The sequence below is a fragment of the Canis aureus genome, chromosome 6 (assembly GCF_053574225.1).
Source record: "Canis aureus isolate CA01 chromosome 6, VMU_Caureus_v.1.0, whole genome shotgun sequence".
Lineage (NCBI taxonomy): Eukaryota > Metazoa > Chordata > Mammalia > Carnivora > Canidae > Canis > Canis aureus.
Genome location: NC_135616.1, coordinates 79,593,634 through 79,611,380, shown reverse-complemented (window position 1 = coordinate 79,611,380; position 17,747 = coordinate 79,593,634). Strand labels below are relative to the sequence as shown.

The 17,747-nt window shown below is 46.6% G+C and overlaps 1 protein-coding gene and 1 pseudogene across 8 annotated transcripts in view; one reads left to right on the top strand and one right to left on the bottom strand.

Annotated features, from left to right (window-relative positions):
• The window catches only part of NAV1 (neuron navigator 1), a 242,916-nt gene that overhangs the window by 36,927 nt on the left and 188,242 nt on the right, over positions 1 to 17,747 (bottom strand). For all 8 annotated transcript variants that reach the window (XM_077902448.1, XM_077902451.1, XM_077902452.1 and 5 more), the window contains 5 exons: positions 4,016 to 4,154; positions 3,296 to 3,593; positions 1,764 to 2,457; positions 857 to 1,300; positions 225 to 266 (listed from right to left, as the gene is read on the bottom strand). In XM_077902448.1, the coding sequence (XP_077758574.1) occupies positions 225 to 266; positions 857 to 1,300; positions 1,764 to 2,457; positions 3,296 to 3,593; positions 4,016 to 4,154 (1,617 nt within the window). The remainder of the gene's footprint in view (positions 1 to 224; positions 267 to 856; positions 1,301 to 1,763; positions 2,458 to 3,295; positions 3,594 to 4,015; positions 4,155 to 17,747) is intronic.
• Positions 8,450 to 8,759, top strand: LOC144315297 (ATP synthase F(0) complex subunit C2, mitochondrial pseudogene; annotated as a pseudogene).

The following is a 17,747-nucleotide window of genomic DNA, read 5'->3' as shown; positions in this document are numbered from 1 at the left end:
AGGCTGTGGGACGGGGCGGGGTAGGATTCCCACGCACCAACGTGTTTCTCCCCTGTCCCCAAAAAGGAACGCTGGCTCTGAAGTGGACTCCCGCATCCTATAAGCTTGGGGAGGGTGCCTGGGGGTCTAGGCACGTAACGCAGCCAAAAGGGGCACTGAATTCATGCCTGGGGCCCAGGACAGACCAGGAGTCCCGGGGAAGGACAGACGCATTTTAGGGTTACCTGAGCCCTTTCTTGGGAAGAGTGTTCCGATCCCGTGGAGTGCTGTGCAGGAATAAAAAGAGAGAGCGAGAGAGACAAGGATGTGAGTCCATCTTAGAAACCAGACATGGGGACCCTAAGCTTTGCGGGACGCAGTGCGTAACACAAGACACCAAACCGTGAGCCCCTTGGTCTCTACAAACAATATAGGGAGAGAGCTGCGGCTGCCTCTGGGCTTACAGCTTGAGAGGTTCACTGGAGGGGCTCAATGTTCTCTGATTGGGGATCAGGACGTGCTCGGCTGTGTGCAGGGTCGTATGGAGGCGAGGTATCGTGGAAAGCTGTCTGCCTAACGAGCAGAAGCTCTGGATGAAGGTCAGACTCATCACGACGAGGACCCGGACCGTCACCTAGGACCGTGCTCCGCGCCCCCAGTGTCATCACATGATGACAATCACAACTTAACAAACACATGGACTTAAAATCCCTACTTGTCTCCCAGAGCTGTCGTAAGGCAAGTGAAATTACTTAATGGGTGTGAGAAAACGTTCAAGGTCCCAAGCGCCAGTGCAACCCGGGGTGTGTTAGTGGTGGCGAGAGGAGCCAGAGGCCCAGGGACAGAGCCAGGCGCCGCCGTGTGTCTGTGCACCCACCTGTCCAGCTGTCCGGTTCTGGGGCTTCCGCTCCAGGTCAGCTCTTCCGCCTCTTCCTCTGGGGGTGCAACAGTGGGGGCGGGTGGGGCAGGGACCGGAGTACTGCTGGGGAAGGCACTGGGCAGGCTCATTGGCATCTGGAGGGACTCCATGCTCCTGTGCAGGCCTGAGAGTTTGGGGTACATGCGGGTCTCTTTGGGGACACTGAAACCACTCATTAGCTCCAGGCCCTGGGAGAAGCTGGCTGAGTTAATATTGAGAATGGGTGCGGGGCTAGGGGTGAAGCAAGAAGGGAGAGGGCTCCCGCTTGCGGAGCTCGGAGGATGCAGGTCTGGGACCTTGGAGGCGTGGGCGTCAGTCGATGACGGCAGATCCAGACTGTTGGAGTTGACCTTGTCTAGGTTGGCCAGCGAGGGCGGCTTGACGAAGCTCTTAGCCGTGGCCCTGAGGGGAGTGGACATCGAGTATTTAGAATCACGGAGTCCCAGAAGCGAGAGGCAGGTGGGACCTCAGAGGACGCCCCGTCTAGGTCCCCCGGGTCTGGCTACTTAAGCACAGAGGCACATCCCGCACCTTGTAGAATGTGCTGGAAGGCAACCTGCCATCAGGTTGGGGTCCCTTCAAGTCCTGATGAGGGGGCGGCACAGGCAGGCGGGTTTAAGTACAGACAGATACACCCGCGTGTCAGCAAACACGGCAAAAACGTAGGGCAGAGCTGAAGACAGGTGAAGGGTGGCCCCGGAAGGGGAGAGGGAGGGGAGCTGTGACAGAGGGAGGAGGCCCGGCACCCCGGGGGCGGGGGGGGGGGATGGAAGAGGCACCAGCGGCGGCCCCGTCTAGCTAGGCCTGTGGACCGCCTGGTGTGCGGGAGCGGGGACAGGCAGGAAGGGGCTGCCCCGTCTGGTACCTGAGAGGGGTCGGTGGCAGCTCCGCCAGCTTGGGGGCCGGAGGGTGGCTGGGCTGGTTCTTGGGGGTGCTCTCGGGGGAGCCAATGCTCTTCAGGGAGATGCTGTCTGCATCCAAGGCCACCGCCTTGGCTTTGGCCTTCTCCTTCTCCCGGTCTGTCTGGTTGACAGGGGCTGGAGCGGGGCGGCCGCCGGCCACCTTGGAAGGCTCCTTGAGTCTGGAGGGCGTGAGGCCCCCCTGCTTGGTGCTGAGGAGGCTGGGGTCGATGCTGCTGCTGACGGGCCGTGGCCCGCCCCGCCCTCCGGTCACGCTCATGGCGCTGGACTTGGCGGGCCGCGGCAGGCTGCGGTACTGGATGTTGGAACGGGCGCCGGGCGCCAGGAACCCGGGCTCGGCGCCGTTGGACACATCGAGGCTCGTCTTGCGGCCGTTCACGGGCTTGACGGGGATGCCCGAGGACTTCTGGATCTTGCTGAGCGTGGCCGATCCCCCAGTCTGCATGACGGTGGCCGTGCCTGTGGCCGGAGGAGGCTTCTTGTAGCCGAAAGAGCCCGAGGTGGAGGGGCGAGCGATGCCCGACGGGGGCTTCTTAGCGTCGCTCAGGCGGTCCCGGCCGGCGTCGGAGGACGAGCGCTGGAGCCCGGTGGTCTTCACGGCAAGTTTACCCTTGTCCGTGGCTTTGCCCTCAGGTTTGCCTGCAAGAGGGCAGGAAATGAGCTAAGAGTAGCCCAGGCTGGCCAATGTCTTGGCAGCGTCCCGGCACATCCTTCCCTTTCCCTCCGCAGGACAACCAATGCGCTCTGGGGCCTTGAGGCCTGCACGCGGGTGAGCAGGTCCTAGGGAGGCTGATGAGACCCCGTGCCGGAGGAAGGACACCCCGGGAGCAGTGGCCTTGGGGTTTTGTTTTACTTTTCGTTATTTTCTCTTTTCAGGGTAGGATATTCCATTTCGGTTAAAATGGCAGAGGGTATTAAGCAAGTTATGAAGGTTATTAAGAAAGAAGAGCATCGAACAACTGGTCAGGGAAGGAAAAACAGGAGGGGACGCCACAGGGTCTGGCCGTACCAGCTGGTAAGTAGAGGCTGGAGGGAAATGCTGATGGAGGTAGGAAGCTGCCCAAGGGGCCAACTTTGGGAGCAATACAATTCTGATTTCTTATTTTCTTGAGACCCCACCCCCCACCCCCGGGATGTCAAGCAAGTACCTTGTGGAGACAAGTGCACCAGCCAGATGTCTGAGGAGGTGTCTGGAGGCAGCTCAAATGAGTCTCTGAAGGTAACCCACTCCCTCCTCTACCTCTGATGATGCGATTTTGGCTCCGCCACTTGAGCCCTCTGCGTTTTTACTTCTACAGTTGTGAAGCGGCAGTGGTAATTCCCATCTCCCAACTCCCAGGACCGTGGTGAAGACCAGGTCGTACGCCTTAAAGGGCCCGGTAAATGTCTGCCATCATCCCGTGGGTGCAGGACCAATATGGGGAACAACCCAAGAAACAGGTCCTCGCCCTCGTCCCTTCCTCTTTGCCAGGCTCACCTGCGACTTTGAGGGCGCTCTGGGCTGTGTGAGTGATGGGGGACGTGACAGCCACTGGTGGGGTCTTGCCCTTCTTCAGGGAACCGGGGTGTCCCAGGCTGACAGGCTTTTTCAGCTCTCCGACCTTGGATGAATCATCGCAGCTTTCGGGCCGCTCTCTCCGCCACTTGGAGGTCCCGGGTTCCATCTTTAGGCTACCACTGTCGTACTCCAGTTTTTTGGGGGCCTTCTCCTCTGATTCACTAAACCAGCTCAGCCCGCTTTCCGCCAGGGAGCGTTTCTCTGAGTCTGTGCGGAGCTGAAGACAAGAAGAGAACAACACAGAGTGAGAGGCTCGCTTGAGGATGGAAAATGGGAGGCAGAGGGGACTTCTTTCGGTTGCTGGGTGGCCCTTCCCAAGTATTAAGTCAACCCAGGGTTTCTACCTATACCTCTAGGGACCAGAGAAAAGGACACCCCAGGTATCCCAGGGCCTTTCCTTCACTGGTTGGAACAGCTCTTAGGCGTATCACTCCAAGTCGGCAGGGGTGCTAAATCCTGGAGCTCCTACAACAACAGCTGATGTCTCAGGTGACTGCCTGGCAGCCTCAGGTTTCTTCGGGCCAGCTCCGAAAGGACCTGGCCAAAGGCGCACGGGAACCGGTCCCACGGAGCGGGCGAGTGCAGGTGCACACCTGCCTGCCCTGCGGTTCACCCTGAGGCGTCTGTAAACTCACGTACCACTATTGTAGAGTTCCTGCGAGAGGCGGTGGGAGTCGTCGGGAGGGAGTTGAGGGAGGAGCTGGCATTGAACTCTTCTGAGCTGAGGTTGTCCGAAGCATCACTGAGCCCACTGCTGATGGAGCTGCTTTCATCCCAGCTGTAGGACAGGAGATAAAGGTTAGCAGTTGACACAGAAGCCAAGACGAGAAAGACGATTTTCCTACGGGTGGGAGAATGGCTGTATTCCACTACAGGGACTGGCCAAGAGCAGAAAGCTTGAAGGTTAGTCCCGGGTTTGCCAGCAACTTGAAGTATAATTTGGTGGTGTTCTTTTATGAAAGGAAGAGACTCCGTCTTTATCTGGCGAAGGAAAATGTTATATCTCCTTAATAGAAAGGGAAATTGTAAAGACAAGGCAATTCTTGGGACGGATCTAATGATATAATTCCTCTCCCTATCAACGGCCTCCATCCTTAGAATTACTATAGCTTTGTTAATTTCTGGATGCGTTCTCCAGATATTTTCCCCTCTCTTTTCCAAATTTTTCCATACCTGGAGAGGGCCAGAAAAAGACCGATCTTTTCTGGGAGCCCCTGGGCCTATCGTTTCTCATTGCTCCCCTGCTTATCTGGTTCCCCGATGCTGGGATCAGGCCTTGCTTCTACACGGCACGTGCCGCTCTGCTGATAAATGAGCCACACTTAAGGTGGCTGGGCCAAGCGGAAGCACCAAATTTGTGCTGAATGGTTTCCTTTCTCCGCCGATTGCTTGGGATGCCAGATTTGTGGTATCTGGGAGACAGTGTCATTGAACATCTGTAGCTGTAGGTCTTTCTATAAAGAACCCTCGTCCGTACACTAAGTGAAATTAATACAGCCTCCACGTCTTTGGAGCTTGGACTCTACAGCATTCCACTGGCTGTTCATCTTCGCGTTTAACAACTTGTGCAGTTAGAAAGTTAATTCTTACCATCTGAACTAAGTAGCCTCCTCTGCCACTAATACCACCTTCCTTTTGTCCTCGCCTTCTTTGCTACTCTCAAGTTTCTTCTTCATATTATTTGCTGAGTTCAAAATCTGTCTCCTAAAACCTTTCTCTAAAGGTCCTATGTTCCAAACCATCCGCCGTTTCTGTTACTTCCTTCTGGATCCTAAAGAAGTCCTTCAGATTTCACTCAAGTTTCAGAGCCCAAGACTGAACATGGACTTCAGGTAGACCGCAACACGAGCATCTCTTTGTGCCTGTAGGAATCTCTAAACCCTTGCATCAGTGTTCACAAGTTTATCGGCTTTGCGTGTGTGAAGGATTAAGAGGCTGAAGATGTTTTTTGTGAATTAGCTGGTATCTGGAAAATGTTCCCTTTTTGATTTATTTTGAGTTCCAGATCATGGAACAAGAGTCAGGCATACAAGCCATCTAAGTTCTTGGCCCAGATTTCAGCTGGCCTCCCTCTAATTTATTTGCTGGGAATAGGAAAGTGGGTGGTTTGGACACTTGGCTCGGTTGCTCTGGAGTGATTAATCCAAATACATTGAGAAAGAGCAAAGAAAGCTTGGGGATTAGAATGCACAACAGAGTGATTTCAATTTTATTACTAAGAAATAACAGCCCTTATTAAAACAAGCAACCTCTTTTTTCCTCTACCCGTGACCTATATTAATCCCATATTTGTCTTAGGCTAAGATATCAACAGCCCCCATTTTGCAGAGAAAGAATACTGAGGAGGAAAGATCAATTCTGGCTTTATGATCCTATCAGCTCCTCTGGGTCAAGATAAGATCTCTGGCAAGCAAACAAACAAACTATTCACAACATGTTCTCTTGGGTCAAAGACAGAGGAAGCCTGTAGCACTGAACCTTCCATCTGAGATTAATTATTGGTAAGGAAGGTCTTGGAGTGGAGAAAAGTCTTATGGAAGGGCTGCTGCCGTCCACCAGGCTAAAAGAAACCTTTCCTTTGCCCTACATTTACAGAAAACCTAAAGTAAAATAAAGAAGGGAGTGCAGCTTCTCAGAATGGGTTTCAGTCCTCCCTGCCCAAAAGGCATTTCTCCCAACTCACAGACTCTGCCTAAAGTGAGAAAGCTATCAGCCTAAAATTCTTGGGCAAGATTGGCTAGAGGATTTAAAGGTTTCCTAGGAAAATTCCTTTTGCAGATTCTGGACAAAAGAAAAATTCTGTTGTCATTACCGAAGGGTTAAGCACGTCCATTGGAGATGCTCCACTTGAAGGGAGTATATTTTCCTTTTTTAAGACAAATGTTAGAAAAGTAGTGGATGCTATAGTCAAGACTCCAACATTATATGAAATCATAAAGGGATAAAGGGAAAACATCCCCTTTCTGCCCTCCCACTTTTACTTAAAGAAAAAAAAAAAAGATTTTATTTATTTACTTGAGAGAGACAGACAGAGAACAAGTAAGAGGAGGGGCAGAGGGAGAGAGAAAGAGGCTCAGCGGGGAGTCCGCTCAGGGCTCGATCCATCCCAAGACCTTGAGATCAGGACCTACCTAAGCGCAAGGAAGATGCCTCACTGAGTCACCCAGGTGCCCCCTACTTTTACTTTTAAGAGTCACCACCGTTAGCAGCTTCTCGTGCTTCCTTCGGGAATATCCCTGTGCTTCTGTGTTCTAGCTGTTTGCTCTCTGGGGCTGCTGCATAGCTGACATTACGGGACCACACCTCATCATCCTGGGTCTCTTTACCAGACTCTTAACTTAGAACCTCAGTCTTCTTCTTTGTTGGTTCTCTTTCTTGTTTTAGTGAAGTACCTCTTCTGGCAGCTTTCTGAAAAACAGGATGCTTGGGAAGCAAACTTGATACGTAAGATCTGACACACTATAAAATGTCTTTATCCTGTTTTTACATGTGAAATTTTGGCTAGCCATGGAATTCTAAACTTAAAGCAATCTCTCAGAATTTAAAGGCCTCGCTCCATGGTCTGGCCTCTATTGTTGCCATTCTGTTTCCTTGTCCTTAATACGTGACCTGTTTCTCTCTCTCTGGAAAGTTTTAGCATCTTCCCTGGTGTTCTAAAATGTCATTAATGGCATGCCCTGGTGTGGGCTGATGTTTATCCGTTGAGCTGGATACCTTCCTGGGCCCTTTTAATCTAGAAATTTTCATGCATTATTTCTTTGATGACTTTCTCCTCTCCATTTTTCCATTCTCTCTTGTACAATGTTTATTATTCAGATGATAGATTTTGAGGCTGATACTCTTATTGTCTTTCTTATTGTCCAGCACTATAGATATTTATTTTTTAATCCCACATTTTGGGCAGCGGCCTCAATTTTATCTTCAGTTGCCTCCATTAAAATGCTCATTTCTGCTATCATATTTAAAATTTTAAGGGTATTTTAAAAATACTATATTGTTTTTTTCTCTCAAGGGTGCAATCTCCTCTCTTAATAACTCTCAAAGATATTCATTCACTCATTTATTCAGAGGGCCAGGTTTACAATCTCTCTGTACAGTTTCTCGTTCCAAGGAGCTTTTCTCTGTTTGTATTGGTGAGACTTGCAGGTTATAGACCCTTCTGATTTGTCGGATGATCCTTTGATCCTTGGCTGTTTGTGTATAGGTAAGACTGGAATACCCGTTCTAGGTTGTTTAGAAGCTTTCTGTACATTGGCAGGACTGGTCAATTATGGTTTCAGTATAGGGAGGAAGTGATTGGACTTACTCATTTAAGTCTTTTCTCTTGGGCTGGTCAGTTCCTAAGAGAGGAGTCTCCCAAACTCCTAACTGAAGCAGAAGCGCAGTTGCCTTCCGGGAAGTAGCAAAGGAGAGGATCTCAAAGTTTAAGTGTTTTTTATATACATTTTAAACCAATCCTCCTGTTTTTAGTTTCAGCTCTTCACCCACTAAGAGTACCTGATGTCACCAATTACCAAGCTTTTTGAGGGCTCTGGGGTGCAAACAGGGTTGCTGTGTAGCTCCTGCTACTGGATTCAGATTCAGCTTTAAGTCAGATAAATCAGTTCACACTTGCCATTCTGATTTCCAGCTTCCGCAAACTTGGTGGCTATTATCTCTTCCTTCTCCCATTCTTTGTCCTTGTGGTGTTAAGACCTAAGGAAAAAAGACCCTGCTCCCCCTCTTAAAAATTATTTATTTATTTATTTATTTGAGAGAGAGAGTAAGAGCACCAGTGGGGTTGGAGGGGACAGGTAGAGGGAGAAACAGAGGACGTGAGGCTTGATCCCAGGACCCTGAGATCATGACCAGAGCTGAAGTCGGATGCTTAACCAACTGAGCCACCCAGGCGCCCCAATCCCACCCCTCTGTCTTCCCTGCACTGAGAGCAGCTCTCCTGCCACAGGTCGTCATCCCCTGAAAATGGACGCACGTACAACTTCGTCTCCACCCACCTGTTGCTCAGGAGCACCTCTCAGCTGTTGAGCTGCTCACTGTCTGCAGCGCTGCTAAAACCACCAGAGACACTGACAGATGGCTCTCAGCAGCTTGGCAGCCCCACGTCCCCGACCTCCCTCCTTCCCAGCCGCAGCTTCCGAACCAGCACCATTTCAAGGGCCATTACCCCAGCAGCCACGCTCACTGGGCCTGGGGCTGCCACGGTAGGGGCAGCTGGCTCTGGGGCTGGAACTGGGATTGTGTTTGGGAGCCTCATCACTGGTTACGATAGGAACCCTTTTCTGAAGCAAAAGCTGTTCTCCTACGCCATTCTGGGCTGTGCGCTCTTGGAGGCCACGGGCTCTTTTGCCTGATGGTGGCCTTTCTCGTCCTCTTTGCCGTGTGAAGGAGCCGTCTCTACCTCCCTTAGGTCTTTCTCCCGTATCTTATCTGGCCTGTATGTTCCTTTTCCTATACCTCCCCAGGCAGCCTCGGGAAACTGATTGGCTCAGGGCCTGACAGAAGGAAGACAAATAAATAATGTATTAATAAGAAAAGAAAAAGAAAGGAACCCCAACCCCTTTATTATCATTTTATTCTTGTGAAATATATTAAACGAATGCTACCAGCAACAAAACACCCTTAAACGACACTCAACAGAACTGGCTCTTTTGGATTAGACGTTCTGATGGGTAGACTTTGAGTAGAGTGAGGACAGGAGACATTAACTTTGTGGAGTTCCATCACCAAATGAGGAAGAGTCAGAAGGAACCATCTAGATAATGTTTTGATGAATCAAGACCCTGGGAGAAAAGAGGCTGGATGGACACTGTCCCTCCTGAAACATGACTGCCTGAGGTCTAACAACAGAAAGTCTTTAGGAGAGTTTGCGGACTTTATCAGCTAATGAGCCACACTTACTACAGAGTAACTGCCTGGTCATTCAAGATAACAGGGAGAAAGACAAGCAGCTTAAATATGGCACCAAAACAATAAATAAAGAGGAGGGCAGGGCTCAGAGCTCGGGAGGGCTACTGCATCCGTTTGGCACAAATAATCTCACTGCTCACTCTAAGCTGGGTTTTGCAATCTCCTTTCTATTTCTCTTTAAATTTGTTTCTCACATAGATCTCAGGTGGAGAAGAGAGAGTTGGGCAACAACAAACTAGGTCTAAATTTACCAGAAATGCAGAATGCAGAGAAGTTAATATTAATTTATAATCCAGCCTACTTATAACCACCATCACCAACAGGCAACTGATGTAAAAGAGAAATGTTCTCTCTCTTGTATGTTTATACCATTTACTTTGCACGGGGTAGAAGTGTTCATCCTGGGAAGGGTATTACAGGAATAATGACACTGTACCGTTTTTACTCACCCTCAGAATAGATATGAAAATAAATCAGAATAAACATATGAGAGATTAAGTCAGGTATAGACAGGATGATGAAAATGACTCTTGTCAAGGGATATTTCTAAAGTACTGGAACAGGCTGTAGCAGTAAATTCAAGATTTTTCGCAGCAGGATATTCATTTTCTCATTTACTGATCACCTCATATCCTTTAATCCTCCCTCCAAATCTCACACTTCTCATTTCCTGTTTCCCCAAAAAGTATCACAGTTATTTTTGCACCTTATCAAAAACTTCAGTATATCTTCAGCTCTTTTTCTTCACTTCCCTCCTCAAGAACTCTGCTGATTGGGCAGCTTGGGTGGCTGAGCAGTTAAGCGTCTGCCTTTAGCCCAGGGCGTGATCTTGGGAGACCTGGGATCCACTCCCACGTCGGGTTCCCTGCATGGAGCCTGCTTCTCCCTCTGCCTGTCTCTCTCTCTCTCTCTCTCTCATGAATAAATAAATAAAATCTTTAAAAAAAAAAAAAAAAGAACTCTGCTGATTGTGTGACCACTTGCCTTTAAATCTACCTTTTTCCCCTCTACATTTCTCCTGCTTTTGCTCTGGTTCAGAGCTAATGTCCTCTCACTCAAACCACTGCAAAAGCCTCTTTATTGACCCCACTGTCTATATATATTTTTTAAAAATTTATTTATTTATTTATGATAGTCACAGAGAGAGAGAGAGAGAGAGAGAGAGGCAAAGGCACAGGCAGAGGGAGAAGCAGGCTCCATGCACCGGGAGCCCGACGTAGGATTCGATCCCGGGTCTCCAGGATCGCGCCCTGGGCCAAAGGCAGGCGCCAAACCACTGCGCCACCCAGGGATCCCCCCACTGTCTATAAATCCTCCCTCCTTCAAACACACTGAATATGACCGGAAGCTTAATTCACCCAAAAGTGTAGCACTTACCAAGCCTTCATTAGCTCCTTATTGCTGATATAATAAAATCAAAATTCTGAGCGCCTTGTTCAAGATTATCCACCAGCCATCATTAACACAGGGTAGGGATTAAGAGCACAGATGTTGTAGCCAGACTATCTGAATTCAAGTCCTATAAACTCTGCCTAGGGTTCATTTAAGTTTCAATCTGCCAAACATTCATTGACTTCCTAGTATTTACAAGATAGTCTCGGTTGCATGGGCATTTAAAATGAGCTCACAATCCAAGGGTGGAAGAAGATGTATACATGAAATGAATACCATATCTGACGTACAGACAACATACCTAAGAGGATTCAGACAAAAGAGTGATTTAATTTTCCAACAAAACCCAGAAATAGGACTTTGCCATGTTAGGATATAGATTAACATAATGCTCACCTCCTTTTCCCTAGTCCTACCCTGCTCCTAATTCTTAAGTCCTCTAGGATTCCTATTAGGTGACCAGCTGTCTCACCTAATTTCTTTTTTAGAAATACAGGCCTGCATGAAGAGCCAGTCTTATCATCACTGCGCAGTCACCTGTGTACTGCTGAGGATTCTGGAGTCCTGGCAATGTTATAGAGACTTGACAACATTGGTAGGTACCGAAACCCTACCTACTTTCCATGTGTCTCTAGCTCTGCATTTTGAAAGCTTACTTTTCTTCAACACCCAGATCAAACACCAAGTTTTCTGAGATCTTCCCTAATTCTCTTTGTCAGAAGAAATCTCATTCTCTTTTATGTGCACTAGACTGTATTTCCCTGAGGGGTAGGATTGAGTCTCATTCATCTTTGTACCCTTCATACAGTTTTTTGTACATAGTGGGCTTGTACAAACTTGCAGACTTGAACTCCTAACTTCTGTGAAAGTAGGAATGAATAAACTCAGGGAAGGGGTTATGATTTTGGAACTGCTTCTTAAAATTCTCTAAGAATGATTAATAGTTTATTTTTAAGAAATCCTTGTTTCAGAGGGAATTTATAAACAATCTTTTCTTTCTTTTTTTTTTTAGAACTTCCAGTTCCCTGCTTAAATTCTCCATCTATTCAAGAATATAATCCACCTTTTCTACTACATCCTTAAAAATATTTATAGAGAGTATTTACAATGTTGTCTGTTAATTCCAACATCTGGGTCATCTGTAGGTCTGCTTCTATTGACTATTTTTTCTCTCAGTTATAGTTTCTGCTTCTTCATGAGTCTTCTAACACATGCCAGATATATGTAAACAAAGAATGGCAATACATATAACTAGAAAAGGATGTGCCACTTCCTCTGTCAGGCTGTTAGGACTGAGAGCTGAGTCGGTCTAATCTGTAGCAGAACGAGGTCTGGGCTCTGTTGTCTCTTTGGTTAAAGTCAGTGCACTGCTGGTTTCAAATGTTCTGAGGGTAGCATGAAGATTGTCTCGGTGGGGCTTGGGATCTGACCATAGTGAGACTCCAGGTATCCTTCTCTATGCTCTATAGCCCAGCCCCTGGCTTTTCGGGCTGCTGTGACACTCTCTTTACTCTTGGTGGGCTGCTTCTATACACTCACTGAAGGGCCACTGTGCTTTGAAGGGGTCTTTTTTTCTTTTTTTATCATTCTGCCTTGCTCTCAGATTTCTCTGCAGTGTGTTACTGCTAGGTAACTCAATGAGTGCTCTCTGTACACTGGGTAAGGAGGGGAGTGTCTTTCTTATCTTTCTGCCCTGCCCTCAGTTGTCAACCTGCTGGCACTGTGTGTACTAAGTCCTCATGGAGAGAATGAGGGGTAGGTGGGTACAACATTTGCTCTGGGATTTAGTTTCCTTATACCAACCAACACATAGTCTTCAAAAGTTTTGTATGAAGTTGAGCTACTTTCTGCTTATTCTCACCTATGGTAGGTTTACTCCTGCTGCTGTGCCTCTAGAATGAAAGGGGCCATGCATTTTTCTCTCTCCTAGGAAGGGCTCATTCCTTTCTGGAACTTAGTTCAATTAGAATACTTTGCATTCTTAGACATTTAATTTTTTTGTTTTCTAAGTTACGTTTGTTATTTATCCAGCTTATTCTTGTTATTTGGGTGGGAGTGACCATATTATGACACTATACCATTCTTTTCAATAAATCAGCCTCTTGAGTGCTAACCCTCCATCTAGGGCTATAAGAATGGCAACAGATTACTCTTTCTCTTCTCTTGCCCACTTTCTAGTACCGACACCACAGTATCAGGGATACTCTGGTGCACCCCATTTCCTCTGTAGGATGAAAAGAAGGACTATGAGGAAGCCAGCTCAACTGCACATTGTTCTGTTTGTGTCTGTGAAGACACATGGCAATGCACAGGGCAGGGAACACTCCTCCCCTCTGGGAAAAGCACCAACACTAACGTAGCTCTTGGCTAGGACTGGCCACCCCTCCCAGACTTCTCTTACACAGTTTGCTCCCCATATTTCAGGTCCAGCCATTCCACAGAACTTGAATAGCCAAGGGAGCCTGCAGGCAGCCAGAGGGCCAAGGGTGTGGGCTAGCTAGCGGGAAGGGTGGACTAGCTTGTGACTACACAGGAAAAAATCCTCATTGCTTCTCTAGCACAACACAGTTCTTAAAAGTCAGACTTGAATACTGAATCGTTTCTCCATTTGTCCAGAATATATATGCCTGGTGAGCCAGTAACCACATTTCCCTGGTTATTTACCACTTAATGGATAAGAACTCTGTACATGGAAGCTTACTTTCTCCTCTGAAAGTGACGAAATGTCTACAATACAATAGGCTGGTTATAAGAAATGGAATTTTGGGGTGATTATTTTTACTCCTAGAATTTATGGGATTGGAAGCCTAATGTTATATCCCAAGGAGATACCTAGTACTTCTTGCTTTCCCATCTAGGAAAAGAAGAGCTACGCTTACCATCTAAACTGGAAATGAGCTCCAAGACAGCAGGAAGCTGTTAGACCACATAGTGTACCCAACTTCTGGGAACTAAATCTCCAAACTACTTATAAAAAGAAGCCAGAGTTAGACTTGGGAGGCTTTTCAGTCCCCATCACTGTACTGACAAGAGTGACTGTATTCTATGAAACACACAAACATCAAATGGGGCAGAGGGGGAAAGGTCACGAACAGCCACAACTCTTGATACTCTCTCACTTGTTGGGGTTGATGGACAGCAGCCTGGGTCAGGCAGCGAGATAGGAAACAGTGACTAATGGCAAGACAAAGTATAGATTAGACTTGAGGTCTGATGGCAATCTGACAGCCGAGCTGGGTGGAAGGCTGGCAAATGTGACAACTCTGGCTCTAGGTTCCCTAAGAGCCAGGATGGCTATGGATCAACACAAAAGGGCTATTTTGAGAATATAAGTGCTTTCGATGATGCTGTCATTGAATGGTTCTGTAGCCAAGAGTATTTCATGACATCTGCCCCTGAAACTGAAGTTACTCTTGGTACTTTAAGGAGACAGGGAAAAGTGTACATACAGTTTGGTCTAGGATAAGTCCAAGACAGAATTAAATACATAAAGAAAATTAAAAAAAGAAAAAAATACATAAAGAGACTCACAATTAATCTGTCCTCCCGGGGAGGTTAACTTGATGGCTAGAAATGGACCAGGCTGAGTTCAAAGAGTATATACTTCTATGAACCAGAATACATTCCTGATACTTGCTCATATTTTTATAAGATTTTTAAAAACAATCTATTTAGCTGAGAGAGAAACACACACACAAAGAGAGAAAGGGGAGAAAGAGAGAGAGAGAGAGAGAGAATACAAGTGTAAGTGAGGGGAAGGGAGGGAGGAAGAAGAGAATCTTAAACAGACTGCCCCACTAAGTGTGAAGTGCAGGATGCGACATGGGGCTCCATCCCACGACTCAGGAGATCATGACCTTCTTGCTCTCATCTTAAAAATCTCCATAACTGGGCAACCCCGGTGGTGCAGCAGTTTAGCGCCGCCTGTAGCCTGGGGTGTGATCTTGGAGACCCGGGATCAAGTCCCACATCAGGCTCCCTGCATGGAGCCTGCTTCTCCCTCTGCCTATGTCTCTGTCTCTCTCTGTGTCTCTATGAATAAATAAAATCTTAAAAAAAAAATCTCCATAACTTCCTTGGACTTCACCGGCAACCAGGTTAGAGTTTATATACAGATTTCCTTGCTTACAACCTCAAGAATACTCTGACTTCTAGGATGAAATATAATAGCTTAACCCACATGAAAGTGTCAATTTTGTAGTTAAAAATAGTTAAACAGGGATACTTTTATATGGTTCAACATCAAATAGGTTTCTGTTCATGTCTGGCCTCTGCTTCAGCACTTGTCTGCTATGGAAGTGTAGTGGTGGATTCTAAACTCTTAATAATAAGAAAACCTAACCGGAAGAAATGGAGTCATATGACAGAAATGACAACCTGTCCTGACCTAAGGCTTGTTTGGTACATCTGAACAAGGGTTGGTACATCTCCTCAAGTCCCCAAGATATCCCACTCTTCATTTGTCTTTTATACTCTTCAGGTCCCGTCCTGGAGGTGAGCCACTCTGCTCATAGTCAGCTCAGGCTTCCCCAGAGGTCACTCACACAGCCAATGAGATGCGGGCTCCTAATGAGAGAATTAGTCAGTGAGGTTCCATCTATGGTCCCTGCAGCAAGTGGACTTACTTGCTCTCCCTTGTTAACAAGGTAATAATCTTCTAGATCTGTGTAACATGGTAGCCACTAGCCATATGTGGCTACCAAGTACTTGAAATGTGGCTAAGCCCATATTGAGATGTATAGTAAGACTTCAAAGATTTAAGATTTCAAAGATGTACAGTAAGATTCAAAGATTTCAAATCCTTAGTATGAAAAAAGATTGTAATACATCTTACTAATAACTTTATATTATACACTAAAATAACATTGTAGATATATTGGGTTAAATAAAACATGTTACTGTAATTGATTTCACCTGTTTTACTTTTTAAAATGTGTCTACTAGAAAATTTTAAATTACATATGTGACTTGCATCATATTTCTATTGGAAAGCGCTGTCCTAAACAGGAAACTTTTGGTCGATGAAATGTCAGCTTTGAGGAGCTGGAGTTCATTAGTTGCTGCAGTGATTACAGCTGATCCATGACCCGGGAAAACTACGGTGTGCAGTTAAACTTCAGCTTATCCTTCTCTTGATGGCACCAAATGGGTAGAATTGTTGGATGCATGAATTGAATTATCAGCCACAATCCTCAGAGAGCCTTCAAGAGGTTAAGGAGGATGTGATTTTAAAAAGAAAGAAAGAAAAGATAGTGAAAGATCAGAATGTAATTGGGCAATTTCATGATGTTCGGTTTTGCAAATGAATCAAGGCCATGTAGAGAAACCAACATTCTACTCAAGTGCCGCCAAAGTTCTCAAAGTCAGTAACCTCTCCCGCTCCCCACCCCCATGTGGCCTCAGAGCACTCCAAGAGCAAGGGGGAGTAGTGTCTGCTTCATTACATGTCTGTGGTTTGGCAGAGACCACGGCAAGCTAGCCTGATCTGGCCAACCAAACCAGGCGATGGGAAGAAAGGATGAATTGCACAGAGTGAGAGATTTAAAGGAAGAGGGGGTAGATGGGGGAGCAGCCAATGTAAATTTTTTGAGCTAAGGGATTGCCAAGTCAAGGGCAAAGATCACCTACAAGAAGGGACTCTAAAGAACAAGGTAACCAGAGATTGGTATGAAATTGGAGGATATATACAATTAGGAAAATTTATTTGGTCTCCTTGATATTTTGGCAGTAAGCTCACACTAGGATCCCAGTGCATAAGGAAACTAATGGTTTCAGTGACTTATTAAAGACACTTTCTAAATTCCAGTTTGAATCACAGAACTATCTGACCAATTTTATTCAACTCTCAAATGCTGAGGCCAATTTTGTGAATGACTGTAGGCTGGGGACCCAAAATTCAGATTTAATTCCTATAGATTGGCTTACACGGTACTCTTGGCACCATAGAAAAACCAGGAAATAGTGCAACTTTGGAGGCTATCATTCTAGGGTATCCGCTCCAACATCCAGGGGATGAATTTTTACTCAGATGCAACTCGGAAGTTTGTAATGATTAATACCACAGCGTTTGAAGATATTTCTTGGCAATCAAAGCCAATATAAAAGCCGAGGAAATTAGGCCCCAATGCCCTACTATACCTTGACCATTCTGTAAAATTCAGAAATAACAAATTTCCACTGTTGTCTTTTTCTTTTAAGTCGCTCAGCTCGTAATTTCTACAGTTCTCTGTGGCATCTAGAAAGGGGATGGTGTGAATCAACACACAAGGCTGCTAACCCACTAACCATATGAAATATCACCCTAAGGTGCTGAGAGGGGACTGCTGTTATTTCCGAGGATGCCTGATGTAACAGAGAAGTGAGAAAACTTGTGTCTGCTCGGCCCCATCTCAACTCTTGCTCAAGTTGTAGACACCATCAGCATGTCCCTTTGAGCTCACTCTCCTTTCTACAAGGCCTAAGGTTTTTTAGTGGTGGTAACAGGATCACAGGCCCTGTCCTAGGCATAACTCATTCGGTCAAAATCAAGCCATTTGTTTTTCTGCCCGAATCCATTACAGATGTCATCTCACCAGTGGCAAGAATGCTTTTAGAGAGAACTCGCCTACTAGCATGGAGTCCTTAATTGGTCTGGAGAACCGGAGGCCCGTGCAGTTACATACAAAATTCTGTGCATACGCGCAATTTTCTGGACTTGGATCATACTTTCAGATTCTCAAATGTCGACGGCCTAGAGAAAAATTTTAAAAAATTATCATCTTGCCTCAACGCAAATGCTTCAAGCACGGCCTTCTTGATTCTCACATTTAATCTTTGCTCTAAGGTTAAGAGAGTTTCTTAAGCCTAGACCATTGGTGTAGACCGAGTTGTGTCCCAACCACATATCTTTACACGGAAGCCATACTCCCAATGACTACATTTGGAGATAGAGCCTTTAGGGAGGTAATTAAGGTTAGATGAAGTCATTAGGGTGGAGACCTAATCTGACAGGACTGGGATCCTCATAAGAGCAGGAAGGGACACCAGAGAGCTCCTTCTGTGTATGCGCACAGAGGAAAGGTCATGCAGAGAC